The sequence below is a fragment of the Salmo salar genome, chromosome ssa03, assembly GCF_905237065.1.
Source record: "Salmo salar chromosome ssa03, Ssal_v3.1, whole genome shotgun sequence".
Classification (NCBI taxonomy): Eukaryota; Metazoa; Chordata; class Actinopteri; order Salmoniformes; family Salmonidae; genus Salmo; species Salmo salar.
The window spans coordinates 51,489,785-51,507,931 of record NC_059444.1 but is presented as its reverse complement, the minus strand read 5'-3'; the positions used below and the strand labels follow the sequence as shown (position 1 = coordinate 51,507,931).

Here is an 18,147-nt window from a genome sequence, read left to right as displayed (position 1 = left end):
CCCCTCTCAATCAGAAAGATTTCTGGCTCCCAGGTGTCGTTTATACAGGTAACGAGCTGAGATTAGGAGCACACTCTTAAAGGGAGTGCTGCTAATCTCAGTTTGTTACCTGTATAAAAGACACCTGTCCACAGAAGCAATCAATCAATCAGATTCCAAACTCTCCACCATGGCCAAGACCAAAGAGCTCTCCAAGGATGTCAGGGACAAGATTGTAGACCTACACAAGGCTGGAATGGGCTACAAGACCATCGCCAAGCAGCTTGGTGAGAAGGTGACAACAGTTGGTGCGATTATTCGCAAATGGAAGAAACACAAAAGAACTGTCAATCTCCCCCGGCCTGGGTCTCCATGCAAGATCTCACCTCGTGGAGTTGCAATGATCATGAGAACGGTGAGAAATCAGCCCAGAACTACACGGGAGGATCTTGTCAATGATCTCAAGGCAGCTGGGACCATAGTCACCAAGAAAACAATTGGTAACAAATTGGGTCGTGGATGGGTATTCCAGCATGACAATGACCTAAAACACACGGCCAAGGCAACAAAGGAGTGGCTCAAGAAGAAGCACATTAAGGTCCTGGAGTGGCCTAGCCAGTCTCCATACCTTAATCCCATAGAAAATCTGTGGAGGGAGCTGAAGGTTCGAGTTGCCAAACGTCAGCCTCAACCTTAATGACTTGGAGAAGATCTGTAAAGAGGAGTGGGACAAAATCCCTTCTGAGATGTGTGCAAACCTGGTAGCCAACTACAAGAAACGTCTGACCTTTGTGATTGCCAACAAGGGTTTTGCCACCAAGTACTAAGTCATGTTTTGCAGAGGGGTCAAATACTTATTTCCCTCATAAAAATGCAAATCAATTTAGAACATTTTTGACATGCGTTTTTCTGGATTTTTTGGTTGTTATTCTGTCTCTCACTGTTCAAATAAACCTACCATTAAAATTATAGACTGGTAATTTCTTTGTCAGTGGGCAAACGTACAAAATCAGTAGGGGATCAAATACTTTTTTCCCTCGCTGTATATACATACATATAAATACATATATATATACACACACATCTTTAAAAATATATATTTTGTTTATTACCCTCCACCCCTACCACCCCTTCCCCAATTGGAGCAAACAAGTGAACAACAACGACCTGTATTTCCTGCTTATACATACTATATACATTTTAAGGACACAGTCTATTTTACAATAGTTTTATTTTGTTTGTTTTTAACTCGTCATTCCTCTACCCTTAACCTCTCCCATATATTTATAATGTCCATCCGGTTTGAAGGTCAGTCAATATGGAACATTTCAAGAACTTTGAATATTTCTTGAAGTGCAGTCTCAAAAACCATCAAGCGCTATTATGAAACTGGCTCTCATGAGGTCCACCATAGGAAAGGAAGACCCAGAGTGTCACGCCCTGACCATAGAGAGCCCTTGGTTCTCTATGGTATAGCAGGTCAGGGCGTGACTAGGGGGTGTTCTAGGTTCATTATTTCTATGTTGGTGTGCATGGTATGGCTCCCAATCAGAGGCTGCTGTTTAGCGTTGTCTCTGATTGGGGATCATATTTAGGCAGCCATTTCCCCACTGTGTTTTGTGGGATCTTGTTTTGGTTTTGTGTAGTTGCCTGTAAGCAATCCAGAACGTCACGTTTCGTTTGTTTGTTTATTGTTTTGTATTTGCTGAAGTCTCACTTTATAATAAAGATATGGAACGCTACGTACGCTGCGCCTTGTTCCAGTTCTTACGACGATCGTGACACAGAGTTATCTCTGCTGCAGAGGATAAGTAACAGACACATTTCAGCACATACCGCACCTTTGGGGGGGTACTGTCACGCCCTGACCATAGAGAGCCCTTGATTCTCTATGTTGTATAGCAGGTCAGGGTGTGACTAGGGGGTGTTCTAGGTTCATTATTTCTATGTTGGTGTGCATGGTATGGCTCCCAATCAGAGGCTGCTGTTTAGCGTTGTCTCTGATTGGGGATCATATTTAGGCAGCCATTTCCCCACTGTGTTTTGTGGGATCTTGTTTTGGTTTTGTGTAGTTGCCTGTAAGCAATCCAGAACGTCACGTTTCGTTTGTTTGTTTATTGTTTTGTATTTGCTGAAGTCTCACTTTATAATAAAGATATGGAACGCTACGTACGCTGCGCCTTGTTCCAGTTCTTACGACGATCGTGACACAGAGTTATCTCTGCTGCAGAGGATAAGTAACAGACACATTTCAGCACATACCGCACCTTTGGGGGGGTACTGTCACGCCCTGACCATAGAGAGCCCTTGATTCTCTATGTTGTATAGCAGGTCAGGGTGTGACTAGGGGGTGTTCTAGGTTCATTATTTCTATGTTGGTGTGCATGGTATGGCTCCCAAATCAGAGGCAGCTGTTTAGCGTTGTCTCTGATTGGGGATCATATTTAGGCAGCCATTTCCCCACTGTGTTTTGTGGGATCTTGTTTTGGTTTTGTGTAGTTGCCTGTAAGCAATCCAGAACGTCACGTTTCGCTTGTTTGTTTATTGTTTTGTATTTGCTGAAGTCTCACTTTATAATAAAGATATGGAACGCTATGTACGCTGCGCCTTGTTCCAGTTCTTACAACGATCGTGTCACAGAGTTATCTCTGCTGCAGAGGATAAGTAACAGACACATTTCAACATCAACTGTTCAGAGGAGACTGTGTGAATCAGGCCTTCATGGTCAAATTGCTGCAAAGAAACCACTACTGAAGGACACCAATAATAAGAAGAGACTTGCTTGGGCCAAGAAACACAAACAATGGACATTAGATTGGAAATGTGTCCTTTGGTCTGGAGTCCAAATTGGAGATTTTTGGTTCCAACTGCAGTGTCTTTGTGAGACGCGGTGTGAGTGAACGGATGATCTCCACATGTGTATTTCCCAACCTAAAGCATGGAGGAGGAGGTGTGATGGTGTGGGGGTGCTTTGCTGGTGACACTATCTGTGATTTCTTTAGAATTCAAAGCACACTTAACCAGCATGGCTACCACAGAATTCTGCAGCTATACACTATCCCATCTGGTTTGGTCTTAGTGGGACTATCGTTTGTTTTTCAACAGGACAATGACCCAACACACCTCCAGGCTGTGTAAGGGCTATTTTAACAAGAAGGAGAGTGATGGAGTGCTGCATCAGATGACCTGGCCTCCACAATCCCCCGACCTCAACCCAATTGCGATGGTTTGTGATGAGTCGGACCACAGAGTGAAGGAAAAGCAGCCTACAAGTGCTCAGCATATGTGTGAACTCCTTCAAGACTGTTGGAAAAGCATTCCAGGTGAAGCTGGTTGAGAGAATGCCAAGAATGTCCAAAGCTGTCATCAAGGCAAAGGGTGGCTATTTGAAGAATCTCAAATTTAAAATATATTTTGATTTGTTTAACACTTTTTTGTTTACTACATGATTCCATATGTGTTATTTCATAGTATTGTCTTCACTATTATTCTACAATGTAGAAAAGAGTAAGAATAAAGAAAAACCCTTGAATGAGTAGGTGTTCTAAAACTTTTGACCGGTAGTGTACATGGTGGGATAAATATGTATTTTTATTATGGAGGGTAAATAATGGCAGTGGCAACATGAGTTATATAAATAAATATCGTTACCAACAAGGTTTCATTTAGTTGTTCATGTATAATGATTTCATTCTGTTTTTAGAACAATAATTTCCCCCTGAGTTGCATTTGCTCCATTGTTTTCATTTATGTTGGTGGCTTTATGATGGTATGACCATCTAACAGTGGCTTTATTAGTAGGCCTACAGTTAATAGTCCTACAGTTATTAGTTATTATGTTATTAGTTACTATGTAATGTAGCAAGTAAACTGTAGCTAGTATACTGTCTTGAGCTACAGTATCATAGAATTAGAATAATTTAATAGGATCTCTATGATCTTTCTCTTGCGTGACCAAGAACAACATGGACAGGATTCAGATGACTTATACATTGTAACATCCAAAAGAGGAAGTTGAGTCACAGGCTCTCTTTCCATTTCCACTGAAAACCGGAACATCCGGCAGAGATACTTAGAAAGTAGGAGATGGGAATCCCGGTGGCCTATGAATGGTGAAACGTCTAATGCACAACTAGCAGACTGTCGACCAATCACATTCACATTGTCATGCTGCGTCATGCGGTTGCTAAACTAATCTTCACGCAATCCCTTATAAAAAAAAGGGTATGACACCACATTCATGTGCTAGTTGGACCTAAGAAACTCGGAAACCTACAACTACTTGTTGTAATTATACACGTGTCACAATCAACGAATCAGCAAATTGAACACTTCACAGTTTCCTAGTTCCGAATAGCTTATGAACGCAGCATATACAGTACCACCGTATGAGGTATAATACCCATAAAACCTTGCAGTGAAACAAGGGAATGGTTCCAATCGTTTTCCACCATACATTTTTCCCATAGGGAATTTAAAAAATACTCAAATGAGGGCTGTGTAGGCTTACCCTGCCGTGACGTTTTGATAACCTGTGTCAATCTCTCTAGGACAAGATTATTTTTTATCAATATATTGCACATAGCCTGTCTACTCTTGAGAGCCAGGTCTGCCTTCGAAGGCCTTTCTCAATAGCAAGGCTATGCTCTCTGAGTCTGTACATAGTCAAAGATTTTCTAAATTTTGGGTCAGTCACAGTGGTCGGTTATTCTGCCACTGTGTTCACTTTCATTAGGGCCCAAATAGCATTCTAGTTTGCTCCGTTTTTTGGTAGATTCTTTCCCATGTGTCTAGAAATTAACTTTTTATTTTCTCATGATTTTGTTGGGTCTAATTGTGTTGCTGTCCTGAGGCTCTGTGGGGTCTGTTTGTGTTTGTAAACAGAGCCCCAGGACCAGCTTGCTTAGGGTGCTTTTGTCCAGGTTTCAAGAGACCTGGGAACTCGGAAAAGAAAAAAAAGATATCTTGAAAGGTCATCCAACTCGGAATTCCAATTCGGAAATTCGGGCATCTTTCTAGAGCTCCGACTTTCCGACCTTCAGATCACTGACGTCATGATTTGAACAGTTATTTTTTTCGTGTTCCCAGTTGTCTTGAAAGAACCATAACTGTGGCAGAGTTCTAATAAACTGGCCCGGGTTCAACCGGTCCACTGTGGCCCGTCACGTGACTGGGTGAAGTCGGTGAGGGAGGAGCGCCCTGTTCAAATCAAACAAATCTGCGCCGCTTGGTAATTTTGCCAACAAGGCAGCCTTATCCAAGCTTCAGAAACATGCCCGGGAATCGAATGCAGTAAACGTTCAGCCAGTGCAAAACACGCTACATTGGCGCCCGGGCGATATTAGTCGAATCTCCTCGTAGATACGAGTCTATTTGGACTCCTGCGGGGCACAGCGGTCTAAGGCACTGCATCTCAGTGCTCGAGGCGTCACTACAGACCCTGGTTCAATCCCGGTCTGTATCACAACCGGCCATGATCGGGAGTCCAGTACAATTGGCCCAGCGTTAGATGGAGGGTTTGGCCGGTATAGGCCGTCATTGTAAATAAGAATTTGCTCATAACTGACTTTCTTAGTTAAATAAAGGTTAAACAAGTTACAATTCAACCTAATTGGCTGACCTACATTCCCCCACTTAATCTGACGATTCTCATTGGTCGTCGGGGATTTGTTTTGCAGCTGGTGACGTGTTGGTACCGCCTCCTTAACCAGCGTTGTAAACAAACCCTGGATAATATTGGAAGTTTGTCGCCGCACCACGAAAATATCCTATCCTTAAAGAAATTCGGAGTAGCAAAAGTTATTTTAAAATTTTAACTACAAAATACACGAAACGGTTTCATCTCAGAGAAAAACTTGTTCCTGTTGTCAAGTGTGAGAGACCGAGAGAGAACAGCTGCAAGACGATTTTTGTTTGTTTGGTTTGGATCCGTCCGATTGTTTCTTGCTGAAAAAGTGACAAAACAAGATATCCCCTAGACGATTGAGCAATTTACCGATGCATCTCAGTTGACCTATCCAACGGTAGTTTTCTGGTCACATATTCGTTAAAATTAGGTCTTCCATTGAACATCCGATAACTACGTTAGGTGAGTGAGCTATTTTCTATTGGGCTTGTATTTCCTTCCATGTTGCTAGCTGAGCCTGACATGGCGGGTTTACAGTAAACATATTAAACGCCTCCTGTAAACCCAGAATATGGTTCAGTATATAGCTACTAAACTAATGTCAACATGTTAGCTAATCTCTCACGATAGCTAGTTAAAATGGATAGCTTGGTAGAGAGGAAGACTGTCGGTCAATAATTCACTGTATGAATCGTTTTGGGGAATTCTTGGCTAGCTGGTTGCTTTGTCAGAATGTGGAGCGAGTCAGCTACGTTAACGTTAGCAGGCCAGCAACATTGCAAGGATCAGTGATGTTTTGCTTGTTGTTGTGTATGCCGTGACATTAATACTGCCCGTTATTTTGACACACGGACATTTAACCGTTTTAAATGACCCAAGACTTTTGAGTAAAAAAAGTTACATTTTCCCCATCCATTTATAGAGCGCTACTCACTCTGACCATACATATTCGGTTTTAGCTGGTACAATAAAGTAGGTCACTGCATGTTGTGTTTTGTCTGGTGCAATGGTCAGCGTTATCGGGATCCTTGCGACGTCCTTACCCAAAACTTAACCCCTAACCCTTACTTAAAACTTTTAAAATGTAAACTTCAACGGTGTAGGGACGTTCCAAGGATCGTTTGATAGCACCGACCCTGCTGTAATTGTACCAGGAAGTGAGCTGCGAATTAGACAACAGAGGTAACGTTAGTTTTATATTCACGCGTTCGGACATTCGCCAAAAGCCATTTAAAACTGTATAAATCAATAACTACTTCACTGTTTGTTACAGAAACATCAAACTAGGTATGACTTATTCTATAAATATCAAGCATACTTTAACAACCTTTGTTTTGAGGAAAGATTCCAGTTTTGATTTGATAGAGGGCATGTAGTCCGTCTAGGAGGGCGTGTGTTCAAAGTTCTAAAGAGTCTGTTATACCCTATTAGAAGGGGCTTGGCAGAAAATTCTGCATCTTCAGTCATATTAAATTAGATTACAGGAAAAAACTACGGGATGAAGGGGTCAGGCCTGACTAACAAAGATGACCGGTGGATGGATCAAGAGGACCAAGACAACCAAGAGTATCAACATGGACATTCCACAGTGGAAAGTGAACCATAACATTCACTACCGTTAAAAAGTTTGGGGACACTTAGAAATGTCCTTGCACATTTTTTGTCCTATAAAATAACATCAAAATGATCAGAAATACAGTGTAGACTTTTTTAATGTTGTAAATGACTATTGTAGCTGGAAACGACAGATTTTTTTAATGGAATATCTACATAGGCGTATAGAGGCCCATTATCAGCAACCATCACTCCTGTGTTCCAATGGCACGTTGTGTTAGCTAATCCAAGTGTATCATTTTAAACGGCTAATTGATCAATAGAAAACCCTTTTGCAATTGTTTGCACAGCTGAAAACTGTTGTTCTGATTAAAGAAGCAATAAAACTGGCCTTTAGACTAGTTGGTGCATTAGCATTTGTGGGTTCAATTACAGCCTCAAAATGGCCAGAAACAAATTACTTTCTTCTGAAACTCGTCAGTCTATTCTTGTTCTGAGAAATGAAGGCTATTCCATGTGAGAAATTGCCATGAAACTGAAGATCTCGTACAACGCTGTGTACTACTCCCTTCACAGAACAGCGCAAACCGGTCTAACCAGAATAGAAAGAGAAGTGGGAGGCCCTGGTGCACAACTGAGCAAGAGGACAAGTACATTAGAGCGTCTAGTTTGAGAAACAGATGCCTCACAAGTCCTCAACTGGCAGCTTCATTAAATAGTACCGGCAAAACACCAGTCTCAATGTCAACAGTGAAAAGGCGACTCTGGGATGTTGGCCTTCTAGGCAGAGTTGCAAAGAAAAAGCCATATCTCAGACTGGCCAATAAAAGATTAAGATGGGCAAAAGATGACAGACACTGGACAGAGGAAGATTGGAAAAAAGTGTTGTGGACAGACGAATCTAAGTTTGAGGTGTTCGGATCACAAAGAAGAACATTTGTGAAACGCAGAAAAAATGAAAAGGTGCTGGAGGAGTGCTTGACACCATCTGTGAAGCATGGTGGAGGCAATGTGATGGTCTGGGGGTGCTTTGGTGGTGGTAAAGTTGGAGATTTGTACAGGGTAAAAGGGATCTTCAAGAAGGAAGGCTATCACTCCATTTTCCAACGCCATGCCATACCCTGTGGACGGCACTTAATTGGAGCCAATTTCCTCCTACAACAGGACAACAACCCAAAGCACAGCTCCAAACTATGTAAGAACTATTTAGGGAAGAAGCAGTCAGCTGGTGTTCTGTCTAAAATGGAGTGGCCTTCACAGTCACTGGATCTCAACCCTATTGAGCTGTTGTGGGAGCAGTTTGACCGTAAGAAGTGCCCATCAAGCCAATCCAACTTGTGGGAGGTGCTTCCGGAAGGATGGGGTGAAATCTCTTCAGATTACCTCAACATATTGGCAACGAGAATGCCAAAGGTCTACAAGGCTGTAATTGCTGCAAATGGAGGATTCTTTGATGAAAGCAAAGTTTGAAGGACACAATTATTATTTCAATAAAAAATAATTATTTATAACCTTGTCAACGTCTTGACTATATTTCCTATTCATTTTGCAACTAATTTCATGTACTTTTTCATGGAAAACAAGGACATTTCTAAGTGACCCCAAACTTTTGAACGGTAGTGTATATATACTGTGTATATATACAGCTCTGGAAAAAATTAAGAGACCAATGCAAAATGATCAGTTTTTCTGATTTTTATTATTTATAGGTATGTGTTTGGGTAAAATGAACATTTTTGTTTTATTCTATAAACTACTGCAACGTTTCTCCCATATTCCAAATAAAAATATTGTAATTTAGAGCGTTTATTTGCAGAAAATGGTCAAAATTACAAAAAACATGCAGTGTTGTCAGACCTCAAAATACTAAGAAAATAACTTCATATTAATTTTTGAACAACACAATACAATTTAAAAAAACTTTTAACAGAATATTTGGTGGAATAACCCTGATTTTCAATCACAGCTTTCATGCTCTCCACCAGTCTTTCACATTGATTTTGGGTGACTTTGTGCCACTCCCCAGATTTTCACTGATCTTCCACCAAATTTCACAGTGGGTGTAGGCCTCTCCAGGTCTCACACCCACTGGGAAATTTGGTACATGTTTGGTTTTTGGGCTAAATGTATACATTATGATTTGCCTCTGAACTGTATGTGAACCCCTCTGCAATCTTTTTTTCCCAGTATTCAATGCGAAGCAAGACTGTTCAATGTGTGCTTTGCATCATCCAGAGAAAAATGATCTGACCAACTGAATTTGTCTTGGTGTAATACAACAGTAGGCTATGAAAACTCATGTAGTTTCATCTTTCAAGACATTTAGAAGTATGAAACTTTGTCTTGAAACTTTTTTTATTGGGGTTATCCTTGTATTATTGCTCTAATTGCTTCTATTATCATGACTCTATGTTATTATTCTACTATGAGAGATACTAGATACATACTATGATAGCAATTCACTGTAATAGGTACACACGTTGTATCTGGCACAAGTGACGATTAAACTGATTTCAAATATTGCATTTATTGTAATGTTTGATATAACATTGATGTGTGATACCTTTTCTTTATCAACGCATACTTTTTTTGCAAATATATGCCTTTATTACTATATGATTTACAGTTGAAGTCGGAAGTTTGCATACACTTAGGTTTGAGTCATTAAAACATGTTTTTTAACCACTCCACAAATTTCTTGTCAACAAACTATTGTTTTGGAAAGTTGGTATTCACATCTACTTTGTGCATGACAAAAATAATTTTTCCAACAAATGTTTACAGACAGATTATTTCACTTACAATTCACTGTATCACAATTCCAGTGGGTCAGAAGTTTACTTACACTAAGTTGACTGTGCCTTTTAAACAGCTTGGAAAATTCCAGAAAATGATGTCATGGCTTTAGAAGCTTCTGATAGGCTAATTGACATCATTTGAGTCAATTGGAGGTGTACCTGTGGATGTATTTCAAGGCCTACCTTCAAACTCAGTGCCTCTTTGCTTAACATGGGAAAATCAAAAGAAATCAGCCAAGACCTCAGAAAAAAAAGTTGTATCCATAAGTCTGGTTCATCATTGGGAGCAATTTCCAAACGCCTGAAGGTACCACGTTCATCTGTACAAACAATAGTACGCAAGTATGAACACCATGGGACCACACAGCTGTCATACCGCTCAGGAAGGAGATGCTTTCTGTCTCCTAGAGATGAACGTACTTTGGTGTGAAAAGTGCAAATCAATCCCAGAACAACAGCAAAGGACCTTGTGAAGATGCTGGAGGAAACGGGTACAAAAGTATCTATATCCACAGTAAAACAAGTCCTATATCGACATACCCTGAAAGGCCGCTCAGCAAGGAAGAAGCCACTGCTCCAAAACAACCATAAAAATGCAGACTACAGTTTGCAACTGCACATGGGGACAAAGATCGTACTTTTTGGAGAAATGTCCTCTGGTCTGATGAGACAAAAATAGAACTGTTTGGCCATAATGACCATCGTTATGTTTGGAGGAAAAAGGGGGAGGCTTGCAAGCCGAAGAACACCATCCCAACCGTGAAGCACGGGGGTGGCAGCATCATGTTGTGGGGGTGCTTTGCTGCAGGAGGGACTGGTGCACTTCACAAAATAGATGGCATCATGAGGGAGGACAATTATGTGGATATATTGAAGCAACATCTCAAGACATCAGTTAGGAAGTTAAAGCTTGGTTGCAAATGGGTCTTCCAAATGGACAATGACCCCAAGTATACTTCCAAAGTTGTGGCAAAAAGGCTTAAGGACAACAAAGTCAAGGTATTGGAGTGGCCATCACAAAGCCCTGACCTCAATCCCATAGAACATTTGTGGGCAGAAGTGAAAAAGCGTGTGTGAGCAAGGAGGCCTACAAACCTGACTCAGTTACACCAGCTCTGTCAGGAGGAATGGGCCAAAATTCACCCAACTTATTGTGGGAAGACTACCCAAAACGTTTGTCCCAAGTTAAACAATTTAAAGGCAATGCTACCAAATACTAATTGAGTGTATGTGAACTTCTGACCCACTGGGAATGTGATGAAAGAAATAAAAACTGAAAGAAATAATTCTCTCTACTATTATTCTGACATTTCACATTCTTAAAATAAAGTGGTGATCCTAACTGACCTAAGACAGAGAATTTTACTATGATTAAATGTCAGGAATTGTGAAAAACTGAGTTTAAATGTATTTGGATAAGGTGTATGTAAACTTCCGACTTCAATTGTATATTGCCTGAATACTCAACAATGATTAACACCAGTTATGTGTGCTTCTGTCAGTTTGTGGTCAAATGCATGTCATTTTAGCAATTGAACAAAAATCCAATTAAATTTTAAATGTTCCTAATTGCAAAAGCATGTAGCAGAATGTGGGTATTCCAGAACTGTAATTTACTTGTAAATAAACATAACCCTGTTTTATGTTTTGAATACTGCAGATAGAATGCTCTGTGTGCCAGAGATGGTACCATTCAGCTTGTCTGGGGATGACAAAGAAGGACTTCAACAAAGCCAAAATAGAAAATGATTGGAAAAGGTGCCTCTTTGCTGTTAAGTTAGAAGTATAAAAAAGGAATGTTGTGCCTTGTAACTACTTTAACATGTGGATCTGTTGCACTAAAATGCAAACATTGATTTTATGGTAACATTGTCTAACTTCACATAGAACAAATTGCACTTGACATTAACATTTCTTTAAAGTTATTGCAAATAAATGCATATTTCCACTTTTTTCTGAAACAATCACTGAATTAGTTATAGATTTCTTAATCTTTAAATGCAATATTTGAGATTTTATGTATTTCTATCAAATAAAAACTGGAATTTCTACTCAAAGCAAAGGTTGTAATAGTATACTAGACATTTATAGAATAAATCATACCTAGTTTGATTATTCTGTCATAATCAGTGAAAACGTTATTGATTTTTTACAATTTTAAATTGCTTTTGGATAATGTCTGATGAATGTCCAAATGTGTGAATATAAAACCAACTTTACCTTGGTAATTAGACATGCATATGGCTTGAAATATAATCACTAATATGTCCCCAGACCTGTTTCCCACTCCTAATAATACAGTTAGTTCATTATTGTGTGATTCATATTCCTTCTGCCATTTTTTTGTGACACTCCTGTATCATCACAAGGTGTGACCTGTCATGTGTAAATAGAGAGGAAGTTAATATTTGAGTGCATACGTTTCTTACTTTTTTGCAATGTTGGACAGGACATAGGACAGACAGCCAAAAGTTATTGAACTTGTTGCATATACTTTCATTTTCTTTTTCCAGTTTTTATTTGAAAGCCATGGGAATCATATGTTGCTCTTTGTGTTTGTGTTGTTTACCCAACTTTGCCTAACCCTATTTGTCAAATACGCTTACAAAATTTAATTTTCTCATAGTTACTGCACGACACATAGTGAAGTTTAGGGTTTACTACAATCACATTTAGGTGTAGACTAGCATTATGAGTCCCTGTAATGCCCAATATCCTCTCTGTCTCCTCTCCTGTTTTCCTGTTAAACGCTAAGTCACTCTGTTTCCCCTCCTCTATCTCCGCAGACATGGTGAAGCTGACAAAGGCTAAGACGTTCCAAGCGTACCTAGACTCGTGCCACCGCAGGTACAGCTGTGTTCACTGCCGAGCACACCTGGCCAACCATGATGACCTCATCTCCAAGGTGAGACTACAGGGACCATTTATGGCTAGTGGGTTAAATTCCATATAGTTGAATAATAAGCCTATGTGTTGGTTGCAGGGGTTGGAACCTGTTCAGGGAACAGAACCGGAAAATAATGGTATTTTTCAAGGAACAGAAACGGAACTGGGAACGAAAGTGATCCATACTGTTCCAGAACAGAACCGTTATTTTAAAAGCATGGAAACCGGTTAACGTTATTTTACATTTTTTCTAGTCCCACAAAAAACGCAACAAAGCGCCAATGCAAAACCCTCTCTATCACTCAAACTTATTCCAACGTCTGGCTGCAAGCTGAGAATCTTTGCCTGTGCGTGTTTAGGCTACTTGTGGTTTTCTTTAGAACGAAACGATAGGAAAATAATTTTTGTTCCAACCCTGGTTGGCTGTGTGAAATGATATTACATTTCAATAACAAGTAATAACATTGGAATAACGAGAAACAACAGCCACAGCCCTCTGTTGCAGTGTAAGCTGGGAAACATTACCTCAATGTCCCACTTTCCTTAAAACCACAGATTTTTTTATTTTTTTATATTTGATTTTGCATTGTCTCTCTCGCTCTCTCTCCCTGTCTTTTTGGCACATTTGAGTTCATTCTCTTTTTTTCTGTCATCCAGTCTTTTCAGGGTAGCCAGGGTCGTGCCTACCTCTTCAACTCTGTGTGAGTATCTTTACTTGTCATCCAGTGTATGACCATATAGCCTACACAGTGTACCCATAATTGAATGAACAAAATAGTATCCCTTTTAGGTCCCTAAAACACAGTCCTACCTTAGTTACCGCTCAAGCCTCAGTACACTGTCATTATCATGCATCTGCCAGGTTCTCCTTATGCCACTTCAGTGTGTTTACGCTAGTCCTGTAAGCCATACAATGCGCCCTGAAGCCAGTTCACTATCCTAGCAGTGGAGGTCACGTTCTGTTTGCGTAGTTTGCATTTAGTAGTTAGCATGTCGTTTCTCAACTGGTGCATAGAAAACTCCCCCTGATATGGGGCTAAATATTAGGTTCTGGATAGAATTATCACTTTTCTTGTTAAAAAAAATTAAAAAAATAAATGCTTATCTGGTGGGTCACTGGAAAATCTGATAAGCTTAGGCCAGGTCACAAAACTGACATTTGTGGCGGGGAACCATGGCGGTAAATGACCTGTGGTTCTTGTTCCTGGTGTTTTCAGGGTGAACGTGGGCTGTGGTCCTGCCGAGGAGAGGCTGCTACTCACTGGGCTCCACGCTGTGGCAGACATCTACTGTGAGAACTGCCACACCACACTGGGCTGGAAATACGTGAGGACAAACACACACACATACTATGCTACTGCTCTATGTCTACACGCTGTAAATAATGAAGAACTGAAATAATATCCGCAATCCCCATCCGCAGAAAATGTAGATGTCTTTTAAGCTTGTCCACCATGCACTCCCGCCTCTTATCCCCCACCCCACCCTCTCTATCCCTCTTCCTACAGGAGCAGGCCTTTGAGTTGAGTCAGAAGTACAAGGAGGGGAAGTTCATCATTGAGCTGTCCCACATGATAAAGGACAACGGCTGGGACTGAGAGGTGAAGGGAGATGTTTTCATTGATGTTTCATCCCTCATCCGTTGTTCTTCCTGGCCTGAATGTGTGTCCCCTCACCCTGCGTAAGGGCCATCACCTCTGCCACTCCGTCACTTCATACAGCTTTGCCAAGAATAGCATGTGATGTTTGTTTTATATATATATATATCTATATACACACGGAGTATTCCAAACATTAGGAACACCTACTTAATATTGAGTTGCACCCCTCCTTTTTGCCCTCAGAACAGCCTCAATTCATCAGGGCATGGGCTCTACAAGGTGTTGAAAGCGTTTCACAGGGATGCTGGCCCATGTTGACTCCAATGCTTCCCACAGTTGTCAAGTTGGCTGGATGTCCTTTGGGTGGTCGACCATTCTTGATACACACAAGAAACTTTTGGGAGTGAAAAATCCAGCAGCGTTGCAGTTCTTGACACAAACCGGTGCGCCTGGCATCTACTACCATACCCCATTCAAAGGCACTTAAATATTTTGTCTTGCCCATTTACCCTCTGAATGGCACACATACACAATCCATGGCTCAATTATCTCAAATCCTTCTTCAACCTGTCTAATCGCCTTCATCTACACTGATTGAAGTGGATTGAACAAGTGACATCAATAAGGGATCATAGATTCACCTGGTCAGTCTGTCATGAAAAGAGCAGGTGTTCTTAATGTTTTTGTATACTCTGTGTGTGTGTGATACATGTATATTTAACTATACACACACACTCATAGGTTTTACGAGTTTTATATCAAATCTACCCCACTATTACGGGAGCACCTTTGTCAATATCAATATATCCCAATGTTTAGTTCTATCGTGGTAGAGAATGAGCGAGTACAGGCTGTGTGAATGCCAGTGAGTGTGTGTGTGTGTGAGTGCGAGCAAGAGTTTGTATACACTCGGGGGTGTGTGTGTGTGTGTGTGTGTGTGTGTGTGTGTGTGTGTGTGTTGCAGTGCGACCCCATCCTTAGCAACCTCACTAAATCCTACTCATGTAATCCGTGCATCTGTGTGGGATCGTAGTCAACAAAAAACTAAATTCTCTCTCAAGTGCAATTCACAGGGTTGAGACAATTAGACCGTTATGCAAAAACCTAGTGCGCTCAAGGCTGTTCCCTTTTTTTTTAGTTTTTGGGTGAATGTGTGTGAAAGCAAGTTACCTTGCTTTGTGTGTGTGTTTTTAAGACTTCATACTTAATGTTTGGTGGTACAAGCAGAGTTGAAAAAAAAGTCATTACGTTTAGTGCCGTGTCATGTTACCGTTTATCTCAAATGGAGTATCAAGTGCAATACAGTAGGGTGTGAGTGCACGTGGTTAAAGTGTCAGCAATATAACATTGGTCATGTTTTTTTCTCCTTTAAATGACAGTCAATGTATTCAGTTGTTAATGATGTTAAAGGCTGCAGCATTACACAGTTTGTAAGTGTTTCTGTGCGATTGGCCCGTGTGAGTTTGAATACCGTGTGTGTAAATGTTTGGCGTATGGGTATTTTCTCTGTGTTCTGCCTGTGGGTATGCATTTTATGGTTTGTGTGTGAGTGTTTATACTGTGTGAGTGTACAGTGTAAGTTTGTATGATCAGATACAGTACTTGCTAGACTGTTAGCAAATGCTTTAGTTTGGGGGTAAAATCTATTGTTTCTGATGTGTAATTGGATATCCCTTTTTATGTTATTTCCTTTTGAGATCAATCTTGTAAATACAGCTTAACATTGAGCAGCATGTACATAAGCATTTATTTGATAATATAAGAGAGCAATGTGTAATATCAAAAAGGATGAATATATCTATAATTATGTAGCAGATTGTGACTATGTAAGCTTTTCCATGAAAGTGTTTTATTTTAACCTGAACTCTCACATTAAAGTATGTGGTAAATATCTGCCTGTTGTTTCTATTACAGTAGCTAGGTTTCCATCCAGTTGGCCACAGATTTTCATGCGAATATTCCAAAATCTGCATAAATAAAATATGCGCTTTTTTTCCCACCAGTGGTGTTTCCACCAAATGGACCGGTTGCAGATAAAAAGCAGTGCGTGATGACGTAGTGCACTTAAAATGTATTTTTTTGCGTAAATTGTCATGTACCGAAAAAATCGAAAGTTCAATGTGTTTTCAACTTGCACTTTCAACTCTACCAATAATTGTGTCACAACTGTCTAATTAAATAGCAAATGTGCCCACTCTGGTCTTGGCACCTACGCTCTAGACAACAGCTTGCAGATATAGAGCGGGGATAGATAGCGGTCTGAAACCACGCAGTGCGCCTTGTCGGATTTTTGAGGATAGTTAGGCAGGCTCCGCCAGTCTTTAATTATGGTGTTGGTGAAGCACGCCGCTGTTTCAAACAGCGCGTCTGAGCAGTTCTTCAACCCTCAGGAGAAATGGAAACTTCCTGGTCCTGGAGCAGCTCAAACTGCATGTCTCAATGAGATGCCATCTTAATCTTAACCGACTTCATTTGGCTTCAATGAGCTATTGGGTCTTCAAATAGGAATGAATGGTGTCACGTGATCGCTGGCTTTGTCCATTCATATACAGTACCAGTCAAAGGTTTGGACACACCTACTCATTCCAAGGTTTTTCTTTATTGTACTATTTTCTACATTGTAGAATAATAGTGAAGACATCAAAACTATGAAATAACACATGGAATCATGTAGTAACCAAAAAAGTGTTAAATCAAAATATATGTTATTTTTGAGATTCTTCAAAGTAGCCACCCTTTGCCTTGATGACAGCTTTGCACACTTGGTATTCTCTCAACCAGCTTCATGAGGTAGTCACCTGGAATGCATTTCAATTAACAGGTGTGCCTTGTTAATTTGTGCAATTTCTTTCCTTAATGCATTTGAGCCAATCAGTTGTGTTGTGACAAGGTAAGGGTTGGATACAGAAGATGGCTCTATTTGATAAAAGACCAAGCCCATATTATGTTCAGAACAGCTCACATAAGCAAAGAGAAACGACAGTCCATCATTACTTTAAGGCATGAAGGTCAGTCAATTCAGAAAATGTCAAGAACTTTGAAAGTTTCTAAAAGTGCAGTTGCAAAAACCATCAAGCGCTGTGATGATGAAACCGGCTCTCATGAGGGCCGCCACAGGAAAGGAAGACCCAGAGTTACCTCTGCTGCAGAGGATAAGTTCATTGGAGTTACCAGCTTCAGAAATTGCAGCCCAAATAAATGTTTCTCAGAGTTCAAGTAACAGACACATCTCAACATCAACTATTCAGAGGAGACTGTGTGAATTAGGCCTTCATGGTCGAATTGCTGCAAAGAAACTACTACTAAAGGACAACAATAAGAAAAAGACACTTGCTTGGGCCAAGAAACACAAGCAATGGACATAAGACCGGTGGAAATCTGTCCTTTGGTCTGATGAGCGGTTGGAATGCAGAATAGGTGAACGGATGATCTCCTCATGTGTTGTTCCTACCGTGAAGCATGGAGGAGGTGTGATGGTGTGGGGATGCTTTGCAGGTGACACTCAGTAATTTATTTAGAATTCAAAGCACACTTAACCAGCATGGATACCACAGCATTCTGCAGCGATACGCCATCCCATCTGGTTTGCGGTTAGTGGGACTATAATTTGTTTTTCAACAGAACAGTGACCCAACACACCTCCAGGCTGTGTAAGGGATATTTGACCAATAAGGAGAGTGATGGAGTGCTGCATCAGATGATC

The 18,147-nt window shown here is 40.5% G+C and overlaps 1 protein-coding gene across 4 annotated transcripts; it reads left to right on the top strand.

The window, feature by feature from the left end:
• Window positions 1-5,667: 5,667 nt before the first annotated feature.
• ypel3 (yippee-like 3) lies at window positions 5,668-14,504 on the top strand. Of its 4 annotated transcripts, none has more exons than XM_014192315.2 (6): window positions 5,668-6,067; window positions 11,618-11,715; window positions 12,744-12,862; window positions 13,501-13,544; window positions 14,061-14,169; window positions 14,358-14,504. In XM_014192315.2, the coding sequence occupies exons 2-6, from the start codon at window positions 11,703-11,705 to the stop codon at window positions 14,439-14,441; spliced, it is 369 nt and encodes a 122-aa protein (XP_014047790.1). In that variant the 5' UTR covers window positions 5,668-6,067; window positions 11,618-11,702; the 3' UTR covers window positions 14,442-14,504. The 4 variants fall into 4 exon arrangements, with proteins under 4 accessions (XP_014047790.1, XP_014047785.1, XP_045572078.1 ...); XM_014192310.2 differs by having other exon boundaries at window positions 5,671-6,067; window positions 14,352-14,504; XM_045716122.1 differs by lacking the exon at window positions 11,618-11,715 and having other exon boundaries at window positions 5,671-6,067.
• The last annotated feature ends 3,643 nt before the right edge of the window (window positions 14,505-18,147 follow it).